The following is a 22497-nucleotide window of genomic DNA, read 5'->3' as shown; positions in this document are numbered from 1 at the left end:
ACAAACAAAGAGTAAATATCGATGAACCTATCCCCAGGGGATTCTTAGAACATCATGGTAGCCATGTAAACCAAGATCCAGCTTGGACTTACTCAGAAGCCAAAGATAGATGCATAGTTTTACAACTCAAAGTAACCTGTGCATTAACAATCAAAAAACAAAAACAAAAAAAACTTATTTAGAGTAGGGATGTGAACGACTAGTCGACTATTCAATAAGCAAATGCTTATTGGATAGTCAGCACACTGGTTGACTAGTTGCTTTCCCCCCCACCCTTGCTCCCTCTGTCAGAAAGAGACAGCAAGGATGGGGAAAGTAGTGGGGGTGCTTCAAAGCAGCAGCGCCACGTGTAGCCTGGGGCCAGACCCTGGGCTCCACGTAGAGCTGCCGCTTTGAAATGCCACCTGAAGCCCAGGGTCCCTGGCTGGCTCTGGGCTGCACGAGGCTTTCAAAGTGGCAGCGCTGCGTGGAGTTTGATGCCGGGCTTCCTTCAGCGTTTCAAAGTGCCAGCGCCACATGGAGCCTGACCCTGGGAGCTCCATGCGGCGCTACCACTTTGAAGCACTGCAGGGAGCCCCAGCTGGCCCCGTGCTCCCCACAGCACTTTCGCCTTTGAAGTGACACAATGGCTGTTGCTACACTTCAAAGACAGAAGCGCTCTTATTGACTATTCAATTAGCCAAATAATCAACATTTTACATCCCTAATTTACAGCATAGCTCTGAAAATGAAAATCAGTTGAACAGAGCAAGCTCCCAATAGCACCACATTATGTACTTAGTCTACCTTCATCCTCGGTATCCTCCAGACTTTTAGAAGGTATTATTTGGCTATTTTAGTACCAGCAATAGGCTTCAAAAAGCCAATGGTGCTCCACAAATTAGCCATCATATTGCAATGGTACATTTAAAAAAAAAAAAACCACCCTCTACACAAGACGCAGAAGTGGCCTCTGGATCAAAAATCAGCACAACACCAGGTTCCCCTTTCAAGGTTAGGAGACTCACACTACTCTTTCACAATTAAAGTTGTTTCAATACAAGGGATTAAGCTGAGCACACAGATGTAGCAGACTTAAGTCTCTTAATATGACCATACCTGGATTGAGGTTTCCATGTTGGAGCTACGACTGGACCGTCTTCGGGTGACTATCACAGAGGGCTTGCGTTCAGAAAGACTTCGATCATTTGCCAGCACCCTCTGGAGTTTCCCTTCCTCACCCTTTTCCTTCGCAATAGCTTGCAAGTCGAATTTCCTCACTGGCACAGACACAGGGATGATTAGAGGCACAAGACTGCTATCTTCCCGGGGTCTCTTGGAGCATGGTGGAGAACTGGCAAATTCCAAAACACTTTTGGCTGCTGTAGGTGCTGCAGCCACTGCAGTCTTCTTCTCTTCTGAAGTATCCAATTCCTGAAGACAAGAAGAAAAATATCCCACATGTGCCTTAAAAATTTTAGAGCAATCACCTTTTAATCAGACAATCACTTTCAATCTAAATATTTTATTTCAGTGTTCCATGTTAGTCTCAACATGTACTCAGACCTACAATACCTGGGAAAAGGATACTTCTTCTGAACTACCTTCCAAAGCCAGCAAAATTGTCTTGAGTGGTCACATTTATTTCAATTGGCATTAGAAACAGTACCAGCTACTCTTGATTCTTCATTTTCCCATCCATTGCTTTACATTTTGTTTTCCAGACTAACTTATGCCCTGCATACCCCCAATATTTCCCCATAAGCACATGGGCAGGGATTTTAATATTATGGGAACACCTGAATATTGAGGTTTCAAGCGTACAACTTTTGTTCCAAATTACTCAACTGCATACCTTCTTTTCCTGGTTCTCCCACTTCAAGAGCTCATATAGTTGAATCTCTTGATTAAAGAGCTAGGCTGGCTTTTGTACTGTACTTTATCCAATGTAAATATACCTTCTTAAGCTAACTAAATAAGCCTCTTTCATCAGCTCTTTGGTCAGCTACAACAATCAGGTAGGTGTCTTTTGGATCTGTGCTCAGTGTTTTCTGATCAGAGGAAAGGAGTCAACAGTGGAAGCAGCAGGTTGTATTGTGGGACAGAAAACCACTGAGCTAAGGAGAATAAAGGAGCAGACCATCCTCCCACCAAAAACAAACAAAAACAAAAAACAACCAACCAACCAAAAAAAACCCCCACCCCACTACACAATAACATATGTCTTCTCTCTCACACACTTGTCCACCACCCACCCACTAGTTTGCTCTAATTAGCCACTTAAAAATCTATGGTTCATTATCCCTAGATTGCAAATCTCATCTTGAATGTAGAAAATTATCAAAGAGGTTTAAAAAAAAAAAAAAAAAAAAAGTGGGGCGCACAAAACCCCTTCCATCAGGGCCACTGTGTAATCAAACCCTTTTTACTTCTCACTGGGAAGACCAGACAGAATCTGTCAAATATTACTCCCTTTTGTCCTCAAGTTGCTAACCATAGCTATATACAGGCATGACTAGGGGGGAAATTTCTTGTTTCAACTGTTAAATGTCACTTGATCTCTCCTAGCCTTTTCTTAAGCACACAACCAGGTCTCTCTAACTGCACTCGCAGTGCTGGTGATCAGATGGCATGTAATGCAGCTCTACTTGGATAAGTATAAGGATGATGTGGATGAGAGGGCAGCAGATAAGCAAAAGTACATATTTCATATTGCTAACTACGACCCAGTTTTCCACCAAGTGTACTAACAAGTACCTTGCTCGATAGGAACAGCATAGCAAGAAAAAGGTGATCATGTTAACATGGTTGCTTTACTATCTGATGAAGGTTTTAGTTGATCTTCTGTAAAACAGATGAAGCAGCATGTGTGCACTAGGGCTGTGAGTGACTAGTTGCTTCCCCACCTTGCTGCCTCTATCGGCCGGGGGGGGGGGGGGGGAGAGAGGAAGCAAGAGCCAGTGGTGGGGGGAGCTGGCTTAAAAGCCAGTCATTGTCCCCCAGCACCATCTCTGCAGGGGAGCAGGAGAGGCTGAGGCATAGCGGAGAACAGGGCCTGAGCCCTGTCCCTCATGCTGTGCTTGTGCTTTTTAAATGTATTAAGAGTCTTATGGCTCTTAATACATTTAAAAGGCAGAACCGCAGCAGGGTTAGCTTCTGGAGCCGGGAGCTAACTCCATTGTGACTCTGCAGTTTCCCCCCCCTTATCAACTAAATCGACCAGTTTATGGAAATTCCATCAACGAGTCAGTTAGCTAATTAAATGCCATTTAATATCCCTAGTGTTCACTTCCACTGTCTGCCTACAAAACCTGAATAATCTACACATCCCTGTATAAGAGAAGATGGGCAGGGCAAAGCAAATGATGAGCAAGTAGGAGATTTGGGGGAAATGGCAAAAAAAGAAATGTGTTTATTTTCCTTGTCACTGTTATCCAGAACATCACGACAAGGATAGTTATATATCCTGACATCCCTGCTGTGTCCCCCTAACAATGAAGCCCTTAGAGAAAAGGGTCTTTTTCCCTTCCCATGTGAGGGATTCACTGTAAGATCAGTGAAAGCAGGGCTGAAAGAGAACATAGCTCTTAGTTGTGCCCCACAGTTCCTGGTCTCCTGTTTCCTCATCAAACCATACGATAAGATGTTGTTCAGCTTCTGGCTATGGTACACCAGAGGGATCAATGGAGTAACTGCTCTTTCCTCTTGTTCACCAAGAGATAGTGCATCTGCCCCAACAAGTCCTACAAAGGTTCCTACAGACTAGGGATGTTAAAATGTGTTTATTCTGGTAAATGTGAAATTGTCAACAGTTACACGTTTGCACACAGGGGAGAGGAAGCTCCCTGTGAGCATGAGTTCCTGCCTGCTCCCTCCATGCTGCTGCCTCTGATACAGAGACTATGTATCAGGGAGGGAGGCCTGTGTGTAGCTGTGAAGGTTAATTGATGAATCCAGGCTCATAGGTTAACCATTTACACAGGTACACTATTACATCCCTTCCACAGACCTTTGTCCTATAGGTTAGCCAGATTTCTGTATTGCTGTAGCAAATTAGAATTTTAAATTTTTTCATTTTTAAAAATTATTTTAAAATTATTTGCTAAAGATGTCATCCTTCGTGTTTTGATCTGGGAGACTAGTCAAAAGAGGCAGGATTTTAAACAAAGAGGTCAGGTGAAACAGGCCAGAATATTTATACCTTGTATTCTAAATTTTTGATCAATTTGATTAACTAGTTGTATTTCATTCTAAGGGTCTGGTTAGGAGATTCATTCAATCCCAGTGGAGTAAACTACATTGCTCACTGTATGGCCAGGCAATCACCCTCATATGGGTAATTCTAGAGCTGGTTCTGCAGCAGTGCACTCTGTCTCTCTTCAATTAGGTTGACTTCCCATAATTTTTTTTCCTGAGAGATATATTTTTAGGATGTTATATAGTATGAGGGCTACTTTAGAAATGCTGTGTTGGTCAGGATGTCTCTTACCTTGTCATTTTGAAGAGAAGCCAGCTCAACAGCCTTTTGTGCCAGGGTCAGCAGGTTGGCCTCTTGAGAAACACACCGTTTTCTTCGGGTGCTCTGTATCACACCACCTCTCACCCCCACAAAATCATGAGTTCTCTGAGTGCCTTCTTCAGTCATTGCCACTTGCTTCTCACCATCTCTACCATTATAAGATGTGGCCAGCCTCTCTGTTTCAGGCTGCGTCAACTCATTATTACTCAGGATCTCCTTCTGACCCAGGTGTGTCCTCTTGGGCTCTAGATAGCTACCTTTGTTGTGGCCCAGAGTTTCAGTCTCGTTCTGAAACTGGAGTCCTTGCTGCTGTGGTTGCCAGGGATGGAGGAACAGATTGCTAGATTGTTCCTCTACTGGTTTAGAACCCATTATTTCTCCTGAAGAAGAGGATGGCAAAATACCTTCCTTGGAGAGTCTCCTTGATCTCCTTGGAAAGGGTATCTGGGTCTGAGGTAGCACAGTCTGTTGGTTTTGCTCTGTCAGGGCTTTAAAAAGTTCCTGGTTCCTCTCAGGTTGCTGGAACTGGTGGGCCATCATATGATGTTGGGGTGCTGTTGCTGCCACATGGGGCTGAGCTATCGAAGCAGACTGCTGGAGACTGAAGGCTTGCATGGCAGCCTGTTGCTGCTGTTGTGGATAGAAGTTTTCAAATAGTTGTAACTGGGGAAGAGACTGTTGTTTCTGCTGGGTAGTGAAGACTGGGTTTGAAGAAGCTGGGGTTTGTTGAAAGACATGTAGCAATTCAGGAAGGCCTTGCTTCTGGCCTTGGTGACCAAATGCAAGCTGGAAAGGCTGCAAAGGAAGAGTCTGATTCTGCTGCTGCTGCTTCTGCATCTGGTGGTAGGAATTCATTTGAGCTTGTTGCCTGATTAGTGCTTGTTGTTCCAGCTGAACCTTCTGGGCCATCATCTGCTGGACTGCATCTCCATATAGTTCTAGCTGTGGCACCTCCATTTCTTTTTCCTGGTTTCTTTTCAGCATTTCAGGATGTCCATAGAAACCTGGGGCATTGGAATTAGGGTGGACCCCTTTTTGATTGCCCCCATAGACCATACTGTGGTTCCATGACGCAGGTGAAGGCTGCCAACTGGTATCAACTCTGTCAGGCAACCTGCTCGCCATCAATGAGTTCTGCCATTTGACAGTAGCCAGCTGCTGGGACATCATCATGGAGTCCCCCCTGTTTTGAGTATAAACAACCGAGTTCATCAAGGCAACGTTGTTGGGAGCCCCACTTAGCCCGCCTGCTTTAGATAGCTCCATACTTTGGGAGCCAGGCATTTCCCCTCCATGTCCATAGTACTGCCCTTCCTTCAGCTGCTGTTGCAGTTCTTTTGATGGCACAACTACATCCTGTTCATTAAAAAATGTAATCCGTTTCCCAGCCCTCTTGTTTGAAGTCTTTTGCTGAGCCTGTAGATTCATGGTTCAGTCTGTCCCCAGGCACGCACACAGATTTACAACCCTTCCATCTCAGAGGCTAGGGGAAGGAAAGACATCAAAAAGTTCACTTTCCCATCCAGTTTCAGTAATGATAGTTTTGTATAAGTCTAGATAGAAGGGCCTCCACTTCCCTTTCTTCTGTGTGTGTCTTTCTTTCCTTTTTTTCCCCCCCTCCGCTCTTCTCTGCAAGTCAGAGGATGCTGGAGCCTACTTGATCACAGCACCTGAAACAGAAAATGAACATCAATGAGTCACCAGAAAGGAGCACAAACCCTGGACATCAGATGGCATACACCCCCCCCCCCCAGAATCAGCAAACAATAAGGTGTGTATCTGTCCCTCCTTCCAAAGAAATCACAATGAGGAAAATCTTGCCCAGTGGGGAAAAGGATGGAGACAGAGGAGGGAGGGAAAGTAGATCTGACCATCTGTAGAGTCTAACTTATTCATTCCTCTCTAAAATAAATAATAGAATACTTTTGCACAATAAGAACAGCAGTTGCAAAAAGCACTACTGATTTAAAAAATGAACACTTAAGCTCAGGTATGCTCAAATTACAGCATGCAGGTTGTGTATGGCCCACCACAGCATTTCATAAGACCTGCAGCATGCTTCAACCCAATATCCTGACACCCAATTCATTAGTGCTTTGTCGTCACATTTACATCATTTTAGTTTACACAAATATATAAGTAGATGATAAAGTACTTAGAAACAACCTATTTAAATACATACAAAACAAGATGAACTTAAAATATAAATCAATTCAAGTTACTTCAAATCACAAGATTGCATTTAGGTTTATGTGGCCCCGTGTAATAAAGATTAGGCACCACTCCTTTTGCTCATTCTGAAGTCTTTTCTGTTACACATTCCCACTTTCCTCACTTCTCTTCCACCAAATCACTGATTTTTAATTATTTTTATAAGCTGAATTATTTGCTTTTAATTCAACCTCTGAAACAATAACCATGACTTGCTAAAAGTGTCAAACAACCTACATTATCTCAGCATTCCCAAATTTCCCCTCTGCCATGGTAAAAAACTAAAAAACCCAGCAAAACCTTCAGCTGAACATGAAGGGAAAGTGGGGAAAGTAGCCAGCAGCTGTACTGTGTGGAAACCATCTTGCCCCATCAGCCCCAAAAAATTCCTTCAATAGCTCACTAAATGCCCTGTGACTACAGGCAGGACTTTCCCAACCTGCTGTACTCTCAACGCCTTTTGCAGCAGTTGGAAGTTGCTATTTCTGCCACGGGATTTCACACTGAATAGTGGATCATGAAGAGGCTTGTGGGCATCTTTAACGATCTTCGGATTAACAAGTTTCTGTTGGTAGAGAACAGGAAAAGAAGGCCCCTCATGCACAGGAATAGACACAATCAAGGAAGAAAAGCCACAATAAAGGCTTATGGACTGGAACGTTCTCTGACAAAGACTTGGATAGAGATATTTTATTTTAAAAACTTAAATATGTAAAAACACCAGCTCCTAAGCAATGAAACCATCCCAAACCTAGATATCATGCACTGTCATGAGTATGTTCATAATATCATCCAGGAAATTGCAATTTACAGAATAATTATTTCTGAAACACTTTAGATTTGAAAAAAAAATAGTACTATTTGTATATCTCTGCCTACAAAGCCAGTTTTTCTTAACAAACTATGTGTTCAAACATCAGAGAAAAGAAAATGCTAAAAACATCGTCATCTCTAAAATGATCTAGAACAAATTAATAATGCCTTGATTCTAAAGTAAAAAATAAATAAATCTTAGGACCTACCAGGACAAAAATGTTATGCAGCACATTGAAAAACTAGGAATCTTCACATTCCAATAAGATATAGCAACTTTTTCTAGACTGCATGACTCCAAGACACCAGATCTTAAACTTGTCACTTATCCAAACTTGAATATGGTCTAATTTTAGACTTCCACTAAAGTAATTAAGTTGCTCTCTGCCCCCCCTCCTTGGGGAGTGGGCAAGTAGGGAGGAAAAGATGAGGAAATCCTGCATTTGGAAGGGGAAAAAAACTACAGTTTTGTGGATAATGGTGCAAATATTAAAAAAATCCAAAAGCTTAATTATTTAAAATAGCTGCTGTTTGCAACTTAAGAGTTTTGGAATCTTATTCGTAGTCCTTGGAAGAGGGGATTAGTGGGCAAAATGCAAAGGTGCTGGGATGAAAAAAAAACTATTATCATGAGGATTCTACTACTGCTACATATGGAATATGATGGTGTATTCTTTATTAATATTATACTTTTTTTTATAAATGGTTCTTACCTACCTTATATTTTAAATGATTTTAATCAGATTTAAATTTACAGATTTCCTTTTTAAAAATAAGCTAGTTAAAATTAGAGTACACTACCTAGAAAGGCCTACATTTACAATCATTTATTAAAAATGTGTTTAATTATATTGATAGTAATGATAATGGCAAAATAAATTAATTTTTAATAGAATCAAGGAGCTCCTCAAATTTAGTAATGAATTAGTAAGTAATGAGTTAAAGTCTGCTTTTTTGTACATGGGTTCAGAGAAAAAATGTTTAGCTTTCAAGGTAAAGCATTATAAACATGATATAATATGTCACATACTAAATTAGATATGTATATCATCTTCAGTCTTTACTACTGAGTCAGTGTTGGAATTTACTTTTTCACTTTTTATTGTGTGTATCTATTAGGGATGTGAAGGTATAACCAGGAACTGGTGGGGCTGGAGCAGTTCCCCACCTGTTGCGGGCAGGAGGCTGCTCCAGCCCCATAGAAATCCACTGCGGACAACGGCTGCTCCAGCACAGCCCCTGCCTGCAGTGGGCCCAGGCTCCCCGCAGGCAGGGGCTACTCCGGTGTCCCAGCCGGTGCAGCCCCTATCTGCAGTGGGCATAGGGTGGAGGTGTTCTAGCCCAGTGGCAGGTGAAAGAGTCACTCCAGCCGGGTTGGAACATACCCCCTCACTCATCCTCCTTTAAATTGGTTAACCAGTTAAACAACAGGGATAACTGGTTAGCCAATTAAATGGGATTTCACATCCCTAGTGTCTATCACTTAATGTAATAGCTTAAATAAATATTCTGCCCAAAGAAGCTCATGATATTATATATATTTTTGTTAGTCTCTAAGGAGCCACAGAACTAATCATTGTTTTTACTGTCATTGTGTTAAGGATAAGAATGGCTATAACAGGTCAGACTAAAGGTCCATCTAGCCCAGTATCCTGTTTTCTGACAGTGGCCAATGCCACGTGCCCTAAAGGGAACAAACAGAACAGGTAATCATCAAGTGATGCATCCTGGTGCCCATTTCCAAATTCTGACAAACAGAAACTAGATTCTAGAGACACTATCCCTGCCCATCCTAGCTAAAAGCCACTGATGGACCTTTCCTGGCAGGGAGTTCCACAGGTTGCCTATGCATTGTGTGAAGAATTATTTCCTTTTATTTAACACTTGTTACGTATTAATTTCATTTGGTGACTGCTCATTCTTCTGTTATGGTAGGGAGTAAATAACTTTTCCTTAATTATTTCTTCACACCAGTTCTGATTTTATAGACCATCATATCCCCACTTAGTAATCTCTTTTCCAAATTGAAAAGTCCCATTCTTATTAAGCTCTTCTCATATGGCAGCCATTCCACACCCCTAATTATTTTTGTTGCCCTTTTCTGAATCTTTTCCAATTCCCATATATCTTTTTGGAGATGAGGCAATCACATCTGCACACAATTAGGGTTGCCAGATGCTCTCCCAAAAAATACCAAACATGTAGGCTAAAAATTTTTGTTGAGCAAAAAAAAGAAAAGAACACACACGTCAGGCATACAAAAAAACAAACAAACAAAAAAGCCCCGCACCGCCCGGCTTCAACACACAACCACAGGAGACGCCACCAGGCTTCCATCCAGTGCCCAGCCGGAAAGAACAGAGGCTCCCAGCGCCAATTGTGGCCCCACCTCCCAGCTAGGAGCCTCTGGTTGCATGCAGAAGCTGGGCGGGGGGACTCCCAGCCACTCCCCTCGTCCCTGCCTGGCTTTTGCACGCGACCACAGGCTCCCAGTGCCAATCAAGGCTCTGCCTCCCAGTTGCTCCCCCACCCCCGCCAAGCTTCCGTCCAATGCCCAGCCGGAAATTCAGAAAATACCTGACATTACACATGTCCGATATTTTCTGATTTTTTTTTTTTTTACCGGGCAGAGAGCGCAAAAACCAGATACCTGGCAACCCTACACACAATATTCAAGATGTGGGCGTACCATGGATTTATAGAGAGGCATTATGGTATTTTCTGTCTTCTTATGTATCCCTTTTTTAATTATTCCTAACATTGTCTCCTTTTTTGACTTCAGCTGCACCTTAAGTGGATGTTTTCAAAGAACTATCCATAAGTATTTCAAGAGCTCTTTCTGGTGTGGTAATAGCTAATTTAGTCCCCATCATTTTATATGTATAGTTGGGATATATGGAAGAGACTCCTGAAAGAAGGCAAATTTGGACTATATCGTTTGTGGATGCTCACTCTATTTGCAAGACAGTGGGGGCTTCACCTAATCATACATTACACCACACAAACACCACAACATATGTCCAACTCACGGCCTGCACAGTACACTTAAGTATATGGAACCAAAGTCCTAGATTCCAATTCAGCCTCTCATTCCTGGTTTGTGCTGCAGAGGTTGATCTGAATGTAACAGTTTGAGGACAAATATATGGATTCTCTTGGGGGGTAGAAACATTTATTTGCAGTTGCTTTTGATATTTCTCCACCTCCTTCCCATTGTGAAAAGTCTGAATGACAGCCCACAAACTGTCTTTACTATCTGGCTTGCACAGTGACCACAACCTTCCTTTCGTTATCAAAGAGGAATGAATGATAATTGCAGCAAGTTGAGAACTGTACTCCATATGATTTTGAGTGGTGGACTATTTTGTGGTGGGGGGGAGGGCGGGGAGAGTGCTGTTTTTGAGCACTGCTAAAATAAGATTCACCATAGTTTAACATTCGCACCAGTGGAACGGAATTGATAATAAAAACAGTGATGAAAACCAGTAAGCACAGATGCAAACTAGGTTACAAGTACCATAAAACAATGGGAAAGGAAAAAAAGCACAGAGGACATAGGAGAAGAGAGAAAAACACTATTAGAGTTAGTAAAGAACAAAGATGCTTCCACACTCGAGCATATTAAACATTTAAATGTTGTGTTTCATCCCAGAGAATCATGAAGTGCTTTACATACCAACTTACATTCCAGGATCACTTCAACCACCACAGAAAAGCAGCTTCCTTTGGTGTGGGCAAGGAAGCAAATGACAAGACAGAGTTGTGCTGTGTAGGAGAGGAATACCTAAGCAAGGAAAGCAGGGCCACCTCTTATGCAATTTGCCATAGGATTTTTTAAAACCCAGACAGAGCAGACAAGATATTTGCATTATTATTCATTAAAGACCTTAACAAAAAGGTGCAATAAAATATTTTATGCATAAAAAATTGAAGTTAGACTGGATGTCTCCCTTTGCCTAAGGTCCCATAATCTGAATCTCCTCAAATCTCACAAGGTTGCAGAGAAGATTTTAAAACTAGGAAGAACAGGCAGACACAGGGTTTATGCAACTTCACCTTCAATCTAGACCAAGGGTTGGCTTCCCTGCAAGTGGAATCAGGGCTTGCTGTTTCAGTGAGAACTGACTCACTTCCTCTGCCTCTCACTTACTGCATTTCTCTTCCCTTCTCTTTCACCCTGGCTATAAGCAATGGAACTCTGCCACCTCGTATGACAGAGACCAAGGCGTTCCTTCCTTCACCCAACACAAACTCTCAGCTTATTTTCCAATCCCCTTTGGACAGCACAAAGATAACTACAGAAGAAATGAGACACAAAGGAGATGGAAAAAAATATCTTTTAAAATGCAAAATCACAAAACATGCTCAGTGAAACCCTGCCTCAAGTCTGCACCATGGGAAAAAACCCACACACCCCGGATCACAGATGCCTTAAAATGGAACCCAGGCTGCGAACATGAACAGCTCTCAGACAAAAGTAGTAACGTACATTGCTTCAGAGCATTAGTGTGATTTTTCCCATTGCTGTCTGCAGAATTGCTACAAATTTAGCAGCCCTGTTAGTGGGTAAGGTTATGCAAATAATAATGCCTATGATGCTATGATACCTTCCAAAGCAGTTGCAAAGTATATGTTTGGGAAAAAAATTCCTTTGCCCTTTTCCTTCCTTTGTCTTTTGTGAACTCCTATAGTACGGACTATTCAAATCTTGCACACTGTTATCTTCATGTATTCAACTAAAGCCTTAGCAGTTTCCTGTCCCCTTGCTACCGTACAACAGACTGTTCTCAAATCAGATACCCACCTCCACTACTTGCTCACTGGTGGTTGAAGTAGGGATATTAGATAGTGTTTAATTGTATGAGCAGGGCTGGGGGTGACTCCCAGAGCAGGGCAGGGGGTGGCTCTTCCCCTCCCCCCTGCCTCTGATACAGCTCTTCAAGGAGAAGAGAAGAATTTACCTTTCCGACTTAAAGCTCTGCTGTCGCTGCATTTTAAACTTAAAAAGTGTAGACAAAGCCTTACATGGACTGTAGTTAGAAGATCTTTCTTTTCCACCTGCTTCAGAATATGGATGTTAAATTTAGATTAATTGACTATTTGATTAGTGTATAAGGGCGCCTCTGCCTTTGAACTATAGCAAGAGCAATGTAGGTGGTTTTAGTTTTCTTTTTTCCTCCTGGGAATTAGCATGCCTTGTCTATGAGTATGTCTAGATTACAGGCTTTTGTTGACAGAGGCTTTGTCGACAGATACTGTCAACAAAGCCTCTGCTGACAAAGAGCGCCTAGACTACAGCCAGTACTGTCGACAAAGTAAGCTGCTTTGTCGACAGACAGTCTAGATGCTCTTTTTTGAAAAAGTACAGTGTGGATGCAATAGCGCCTTTTGTCGACAGAACTCTGTCGACAAAAGGCATTACTCCTCGTAGAATGAGGTTTACTGCCATCAACAAAACTGCTGCGTTCTGTTGACTTACTGTCGACAGAACGCGGCGGTAGTGTAGACGCAGGTATAGTTTTGTCGACAAAAGTCCACTTTCGTCAACAAAACCCTGTAGTCTACACACACCCTAAAGTACTCTAAAAACTCTGCTTATCTGGCAGTAAGAGATTGGGGTTCTCACTCCAGCTACATCTAGACTGCAGCTCTTTTCTGGGATACCAGATGTATCCTGGAAAAGCTATGCCACGTCTAAGGAACGCATCTGCTTTTTTAGTAAAAACTTACACAAAAGTGGATACATTCTTTCGCCATCCCTATAAACCTCATTTTATGAGGAAGAAGGGATGGCTCAAAAGAGAAGGTTTTTCCGAAATTTGGCGCCATGTAGATACACCAAATTTTGGAAAAGCCTCTTTTGAAAGAAAAGCAGAAAAAGATATGCAAAATGCGGTTCGCAATTTGCGTATCTTTTTCTGACTATTCTTTGCAGTGTAGACGTAGCCTCTGTGAAGCACAAAACAGTACAATCTTGTCTATTTTGGAAGAATATGGTGATTTGTGAAGTTACATCACAAAAATCAAGATACTGAAAACTGAGTTAAGAAAGGTAGAAAATTGTTAAACTGTTACAAAAAAAACAAAGTTTTAAATATAAATAGACATACTTCGGAGAAAAATAGATGTGCTAAAGATTAAACATCCTGCACCTTCAATTAAGGTACAAGAGCTCACAAATCACATTCAAGACTCCTCCAGGAAAAATAATAAGAACTATATTTTATATTTCTAACATTTCTGAAGTTAGAGGAACTTCAAAACAAACAATACATAAATAAACCTTACAGGCCTTTTTTAACACACAATAAAGCAGCATGAAAGGCCTTTGTAGGCCAACTTTAAAATAACAACAATCCACAGTTGAAGAGATTTATCTTCAGACTGTAGCTTCACTGTTCCCAACTGGTAGCTTTCTCTGCTGAGCTCTGTTGCCCCAATGACTAAACAGGCTCCCCTCCCCGATGTCTGGGGATGACCTCATGTCATCATCATGCTGAGTTAAAAAAATTAACACTTCTCCACAAGAGTCATCCTGCAGTTGCATTAGGACAGGTTTCTGCAACACACTGCTAGTGTACTACTCTTCTGAGCAGGAGCATGGAACGCCTCTGGCTGGTTACTGCTGTGGAATGCAGCATATGCAGGAACTTGCCCCCATGCCATGCTCCCTTACATCTAAGTGTCTAAGCCAGAGCTACTCAACTTTGGAAGCCCCGGAGGCCACAATGATACTCACAGCACATGCCAAGGGCCACAACTTAAATATATGCTAACAGCTTCTTTCACACTGACGGGCATGAATACAAAGATTAAAGCAAGACTGTACAACACACAGGCCCCATTTAAGTCAGTTCTGCTGATATTAATAAAAAGCAATATTTACCTGATTTCCACCCATATGCCAGCACTTTTTATAAATTCCTAGACTGTCATTGCTTAACTACTAAAACGCATATCAACAGAAGACCATTATATTAACTGATTTTTGTTTGGGCTCCCACCCATGGGCCGCATGTTGAGCCCCGTGTAAACCCAAACCACACCATGGGCCACAAACAAATGGGCCCGGCCCGCAGACTGCGCTTTGAGTAGCCCTGCTCTAAACCCTCTCAAGAAATGCTCAAAATCCCCTGTATCTGATACGGGCAAAAAGGATGGAGGAAGTTTATGTGATCAAACAACAAAATATGGAACCGGTTAACTTAGGGTACGTCTAGACTACATGCCTCTGGAGACAGAGGCATGTAGATTAGGCTACCAGACATAGTAAAATGAAGCGGCGATTTAAATAATCGCCGCTTCGTTTAAATTTACATGGCTGCCGCGCTGAGCCGACAAACAGCTGATCAGCTGTTTGTCGGCTCAGCGCGGCAGCCATGTAAATTTAAACGAAGCGGCGATTATTTAAATCGCCGCTTCATTTTACTATGTCTGGTAGCCTAATCTACATGCCTCTGTCGCCAGAGGCATGTAGTCTAGACGTACCCTAAGAGGGAATGATTTAACTTCTGTTACATTGTAAATTACTGTGTTCTTCTACCAGTAACAGGATAAGAGACAAGCATAACAGGGGAAAAACTAAGATTGACACAGAATTATAGAATATTTCTAGACTTTGACATTTAGATTTTTTGAACTATAGACTTATTTAATGTCAATGTTTTTATCCCTGTTTATTTTTCCTCTTTAAAAATACAACATTCCAATAACTTATTTTACACAAACAGACCTTCATTTCTAACATGAATTCTATTTTGAAAGTTTTTGTCTTGAAATTTACTACAGCACCCAAATTTCCATTAATTTCTTTACTTTAACTGGTTAACCAATTAAATGGCATTTTACATCCGTAATTTAAACATTATGTTTAATCATTTAACCAAATAAAGAGTGGGAGGGCGCTTAAGCCCAGCCCTGGTTCTGGACAACCGGAGCAGCCCTTGTCCACAGGCCCCTTCGTGGGACTGGAGCAGCTGCCTGCCCCGGTAGAGGTATGTCTAGACTACATGGCTCCGTCGACAGAGCCATGTATACTAGTTTACCCAACATAGTCAATGAAGCGGGGATTTAAATAATCCCCGCTTCATTAAAATAAAAGTAGCCGCCGCGCTGTGCTGACAATCAGCTGATCCAGCAAAGCGCGGCAGTCTATACGCGGATCAGTCGACAAGGGAAGCCTCTGTCGACTGCTCCCTTATGCCTTGTGAAATGAGGTTTACAGGAGCGGTCGACAAAAGCTTCCCTCATCAACCGATCCACATCTAGACTGCAGCACTGTGCTGGATCAGCTGATTGTCAGCACAGCGCGGTGGCCATTTTTATTTTAATGATGCAGGGATTATTTAAATCCCCGCTTCATTGACTATGTCAGGTAAATTAGTTTACATGGCTCCATCGACGGAGCCATGTAGACTAGACATACCCTAGGTGGGGAGCTGCTCCAGCCCCCACTGGTTAACCAGAATCAGTAAGCATCACCTATTACCCAGCTAACCTTTCAAATCCCTACTTTAACTACTGTTTTCCTTTTAACACTATTTTTCTCTACTATTTCATATGCCAAGTTACTGACCTCAAATTTTGTAATACCATGAAACTATTCTGCAGAGAGCCTCCTGCAGTTTTATGGTCTCCTCACTTCCATCTGCTGTTCCACTCGCATTTGGCATCATAAGAGAATTTGAATTCTATGCATCACTGCTCAGCTTTAAGATGTTTTGCATACAACTATCAGATCAATGATTTTCAAACTTTATAGGTTGCATACCTCTTTCCATCTGAGACAGGGTTATAATATACATGTGAAAAAAAACTCTGCAAGGTATAACACAATCCATTGTCTGCCATTACACGATTTTTCTTGAATACCCCCTGATGAGAGCTCCTGTACCTCTAGAAGTATGTGTACTCCAGTTTGAAAACCATGATATAGAGCAGAGGTGGGGAACCTTTTTTGGTCACAGGCCACTAACCCACAGAAAAATCAGTCAAGGGCCACACACAAGTGAGAAGCAATGTGAGAAGCCCCTGACTGAGAAAGAGAAAGACACTCCCCACATTCTTCTTGCACACCAGAGCCTAGGGGGGCCCAGGCAAGTTGGTTTTGTGTGCTCCAGCTCTGTGGGTGGATGGTAGGCGGGGCACTCCACACTGCTGAGCCTCAGGGGCTGGATCCAGGCAAGCTGGGGGCCACATCCAGTCACTGGCCTGAGGTTCCCCACCCCTGGTAGAGATAGAAGACCCCAGAACTGAGCTAGGAGAAATGCTGTGTAGCTCCTCTTCAGAAAAGTGGATGAAGTATAGGGTGCAGAAAATTAGAATAAATAGTAGTGGCTCATCCTTTATTTCACCACTAGTCCAGAGTCCAAGCACATCCATTTTACAAGCAGCTTCATGCAATACTCTATCCTTGCTCGGATCTAACTAGAATGCCTCCATTGCCTTGTCCACATCAATTTTCCTTGTCATCCTCTTAAAGAAACTCTAGCAGATTAGTTTGACGTGATTGGTTTCTCATTAAATCCCCTTGCTGGCAGCTGCTTAGCTTCTACTCTCCTCTTTAAGAAGTTCAATCTCTTTGTCTCTGGTGAATCAATCTAAAAATTGTTCCTGGAATCAGATGCACCAGGCTACACAGTTCTCTGCTTCCTGTCTAAGTCAGAATAGTTGCTTCAGGTACAGCCTTCTTTCGGCCTTAATAATTAGCACTTTTTTAAATTAAAGGATCTCAAGGCATTTATGAAGTGTGGGTAAAGTATCACAAAAAACCCATATTCTAATGGATGAGAAACTAAAGAGAGATCAGTGGTAGAATCATGAACAGAACAAAGTCCTGACATAAATCTCCTGCACTATAAAACACTCCCTAAATGTACATGCATAGTTAAGTACTGAAGTAACTCTAAAAGACACTAAAACCATGTGATTTTTATTTAGCACACTGTTATAGAATCATAGAAATGCAGGGCTGGAAGGGACTTTGACAAGCTAACAAGTCCAGCTTCCTGCCCTAGGCAGGATCATGTAAATAAATCCATGCCATCCCTGACAACAGTCATCCTACCTGTTCTTTAAAACCTCCAATGATGGGGATTCTACAACATCTCCTGGAAGCCATTTCCAGCTTAACTTCCCTTTTAGTTCAAAGTTTTTCCCAATACCTTACTTAAATCTTCCTTGCTGCAGCCCTTTACTGCTTGTCTGACTTTTGTGGACATGGAGAAAAATTGATGACCATCCTCTTCATAGTAGCTTATAATATATTTGAAGAGTGTTATCAGATCGCCCCATCCACCCAAAAACACCCCTCCTTTTCTCCAGATTACCATGCCCACGTTTTTTTTTTTTTTTTAAAACCTTTCCTCATAGATAGGGTTTTCCCAAACTTTTGTAATTTTTGTTGGTCTTCTCTGGATTCGTCAGTTTGACCACACCTTTCCTGAAGTAAGGCACTCAGAACTGAACACAGTACTCCAGCTGAGGCCTCAACAGTGCACAGTAAAGTGAGACAGTTACCTCCTGGGTCATATGTACAACACGCCAGTCAATACACTCCAGCTGTATATCATCATCTAGTGAGAAATGAGCCTTAAGTAATGGGGATAGGGCTGTTTACACAAATCAGATAAAAATAACCTATGTTGCGCACACGAGGGGGAATAATAAATAGCTTCTGGATCAATCCATTTTCTCTCTGACAAAGGAATTAAAGGCAGAGAACAAAGAGTCACAATACAGATTACTGCCTACCAATTGATTTAAAATCAAGGCAATTTAAATAATTGATCACAATTTAAAATCATCAAAAATCATTATTTTAAATCAAGTTTCCCACTGATACTTCTTCACATATTTCTTCAAACAATGGTGGAAAATCTGATCACTAAAATCATGTTAATTTACAGCTCAACACAGCATTTTGCGATTTTTTTTAATTAACTTGATTTTATTAAATTAGAAACAGTACATAAAACTCATTACCTGTGTCAAGCTGCAGATGCAGCAGCAGCATAATAGGAATGAGGAGAACTAAATCTTACACAGAAACACAATAGCACTTATATTAAACTAAATCTTAAATGTTACATAAATGTTTCACATTTGCAATTGCAGCAGTCTCCTGAGTGGTCCTTAAACTTTTTTTTAAATTTTCAATTCTTATTAACTCTAACAGACAAGTCCTCAGAATGTACACGGAGAAGTTTTAAGGACACTAAATGAACGGTGTTCTTAGAACTTCTACCACTATTTCTCATCTTCCTCACCACCACTGTCATTCTGATGCAGATCTGATTCAAGTTACCAAAAAAGCTAATACTGACTGGGTTTAGAGTGCACTTTATTTTGGAGTAAGCTCCACTGAAAACAAGTATAGGATGGGGTTTCTTTGGGAAAGCTGAGTTATACTAAAGTAAGATAGGGAATAGACTTATAGCATCCAATATGGTCTGTAACCATGAAGTTCCAAAATAAGAGGCATGTATTATATTATGTAATACAAAATAAGAGAATGACACTTGGTGGCAACTGGCAACTCTAGATTTCTCTTACCCAAGTATACAGTACAGAAAGCTGCAGTAACAGATTATAACCTAGTTAACTAATTAAACAAGCCATAAGAATTAGCTAAGCTAAACTTTTTTTCCCTAGAAATATCCAATATAGCAAACAGCTTGGGAATTTACTTGTTAAATCACACGCATACTAAAAGGCACAGAGAATCTTAAAGAACGATGCACTGCACAGTTGACCCACATTGTTCTTCAGGCATATTTACATCTTCATCCACAGCATTTTCTCCCACTAAGTAATTTTCCCTATGATGCTTCATTCTTGCAGCTAGGCCCTGCATCTCCTTCTTGCACTGCTTACACTTGACATATTTTTCTTTTTTACCCAGGGAACAAATTTCTTCAAAATATTTCCAGATAAGGTCTCTCTTATACCCAGAAGCCATGGCAGTTTTGCAAAAGTGTAAGGGAATATATGAAGTTGTATATGATGAATAATGTCTTCCCTTTTTCTTTCCAGTATACTCCACTGTTCCTTTCTATGAACCCTCTGTCTTTTCCTGTATATTGTTGCACTATCTTTAGACAATGTCTTGACTAACTGCTGTATTTGGCCCAGGTACTCTAGACAAGCCCAGAACAAAAACAATCCTATGAAGCCTGTGCGAATACAGACACGTTAGTCTCTTGAGAAACAGAAACTGAAGACCCAGAACTTTCAAGAAGCAAGAACTGATTGTTCAGACAGACAGACTAGAGCTATTAATTCATTTTTATGAGACTGTAAGTGTAGGTGTAGCATGTTTATGATAAGATTGAATTGAAACTTATTTTTAAATGACAAATGTAATATTTTAATTGATAAAAATAAGACATCTGATTTAATTTTTTTTAAAATAATTGATTTTTACTCCCTGCCAACTGTACACCATGCCACTACATAGAAGATAAAGTTCATCTATTTAATTCAGCACCTGGGGGAAATGTGGTAAGAGATAACAAGAAGAGTGAATTTTTATATTTGCTGATCTTTCCAGGCAGCAAAGAAATGAAGTTATTTTCCTCCAGTTCTCAGTTTGTGGCCATGATGAACCAAGGACTGGGAAGAAAAGCAAGGAAACATGTGACACTAAGACCTCCTACCTGAAAGTAAATTAACTCCAGAGGAGCGCACATGGACAATCCCTGTCAAATTGCCAGCTGCAAAGTTGAAGGGAACAAGGTCAACTCCATGAACACACAAGCAGAATGGAGGGTTAAAAAAAAAAAAAAAAAAAAAACCTTCCCATTTTGAAATGTACACGATTCCTTCATCTATAAACATGAGGGCAAATGTAGATGCAAAATGTGGTGCACTGGAGTTAATTCAATAGACTAGCATCACAGAGGCAGCAGCACTGAGTGGCAGGGGGCTCCTTGGAAGTGGGGCCAGAGCGCACTGGCTGCCAGCCCTGCCTCTGGGGACTATAGAATAGTTGAGTAACTAATAAGAATGCATGAGGTTAGTCAATTATTCAGTTAACTGATATTTAACATCCCTAGCGTAAAGCAATGTGGAAGATAGTGGGATCTATCTTATCCACCCAGGCTAGGTCTACACTGGCCCCTTTTTCGAAAGGGGCATGCTAATTTTAAACTTCGGAATAGGGAAATCCGCGGGGGATTTAAATAAAGATGTCCACCACTTTTTTTCGGCTTGGGGAAAAGCCGGAAAAAAACGTCTATAGACTGGCCCAATCCTCCGGAATAAAGCCCTATTCCGGAGGATCTCTTATTTCTTCCTTCAAAGTAGTAATAAGAGATACTCTGGAATAGGGCTTTATTCCGGAGGATCGGGCCAGTCTAGACGCTTTTTTCCGGCTTTTCCCCAAGCCGGAAAAAAGCGGCGGACATCTTTATTTAAATCCCGCGGGGGATATTTAAATCCCCCGCAGATTTCCCCATTCCGAAGTTTAAAATTAGCATGCCCCTTTCGAAAAAGGGGCCAGTGTAGACGTAGCCCCAGGGTATGGAGGAGCAAGGCTTATTGGGTCAACCATGCACTGAAAATCATACCCTTGTTCAGAAAGCACAATAAATTAAATCCTGTACTAAGTTATGCCACCTTACCACAGGCAGAAAAACATTTGCAACAATAATTTTAAAAGGTTTAGGTCTAACGAAATGTGTTTTTCAGGTGCCCAGTGCAATCTAAATTCAGAGTGAAAAAGAGACGCTGACTGGCAAGACTGCTTCTAGCTCAGTGCAGATAAAATACACAGAGTAATGTAGTCCTATGGCTGGCATTCCCGAAAAGAATCATTAGGCAACTGCATTAGATGAGAGCCCTGGAATTCAGTAAGGCATTTTGAAAGACAAAAAGCAAAGAGAGCCCTCTTGTGAAAATGCTGCATAGCACAGAAGGAACTCTCCAGTGCGTGCATATCTTTGAAGGATGACAGTATGAGAGGACACAGTTTATGAGAGACAAGGACTACTGAAGGGAGGAATTAGCATCTAGGAAGTTTAACCACTTTGGCACAGCTGTACATAAACAGCTACATGGGGACAACAAAAAATCCAAAATATATTCCCAGTGTTACTCTTCATGTGCCTGGCACATCCTTACTGACGAAAGTAATGATGCAGCATAGCAATGTCAAATTTCAAGCAACTAGTCAATCGAATAGTTAATGCAATGTGCATCAACTATTCAATTAGTCAATAAGGGCAAAGCCCAAGGCTGTTACACTTCAAAGGTAAAAGCGCTGTGGGGATAATGGGGAGTCCCCAGCTGACCCCAGGCTCCACACTGCACTGCCACTTTGAAGCACCCCCTCCCTCTTCCCTCTCCCTTTGCTGCCTCTTTCTGATAGAAGCAGCAAGGGGGTGGGAAATGACTAGTCAACTAGTGTATCATTATCTGATAAGTATTTGCATGTCGGAGAATCAGTCGTTCACATCCCTAATGCAGCAACTTCTCAAGGAGTCAGAACAGCTACCTGGTGCACCTATGAGGCACATCTTAAAGATAATAACACCACCCTTCTGATTTCTCCAATCTCACTCTCAGTCTGACAATAAATCAATAAAACTTCATAAAGTAAATGTACCAATCAGGGTCACTAGAGTGACGTTCAGTAGCTTAGTGAGGACAGAGAGTGAGCAGAAAGCTATACAACAATCTACCTACCCATTTGATACAAGATCTTCAGGAAATCAGAGATTTAATCATCATGTACTAGGGATTTTAGCGGCTAGCCAGATAACTGTTTAACCAGTATGCTACTGTTGTGGTTGACCAGGTTGACCTTTAACCAATAATCAATTCCCTTTCCCAGGGTGCTCTGCCCTTAAAACTCAGACTTTTAGGCTCTCTCAATCCCAGTCCAAGTTTTAAATGAAGAGCACTCAGGGGAGGTGGCAGCACCCATGGAGGAGGGGGGAGGAGGAGGAGCAGGAGCCATGGCTGCAGTAGCAGTC

The 22497-nt window shown here is 41.6% G+C and overlaps 1 protein-coding gene across 3 annotated transcripts in view; it reads right to left on the bottom strand.

The window, feature by feature from the left end:
* MIDEAS (mitotic deacetylase associated SANT domain protein) overlaps positions 1-22497 on the bottom strand; it is an 81596-nt gene that overhangs the window by 22266 nt on the left and 36833 nt on the right. For all 3 annotated transcript variants that reach the window (XM_006128609.4, XM_075927260.1, XM_006128608.4), the window contains exons 2-3: positions 4469-6168; positions 1099-1413 (exon numbers count right to left, since the gene is read on the bottom strand). In XM_006128609.4, coding sequence (XP_006128671.2) covers positions 1099-1413; positions 4469-5926 — 1773 coding nt within the window. In that variant the 5' untranslated portion in view covers positions 5927-6168. The remainder of the gene's footprint in view (positions 1-1098; positions 1414-4468; positions 6169-22497) is intronic.

The sequence above is a fragment of the Pelodiscus sinensis genome, chromosome 4 (assembly GCF_049634645.1).
Source record: "Pelodiscus sinensis isolate JC-2024 chromosome 4, ASM4963464v1, whole genome shotgun sequence".
In the NCBI taxonomy this organism is placed as follows: Eukaryota; Metazoa; Chordata; order Testudines; family Trionychidae; genus Pelodiscus; species Pelodiscus sinensis.
Note: the sequence above shows the minus strand (reverse complement) of the source record. Positions and strands in the feature narration are given on the sequence as shown.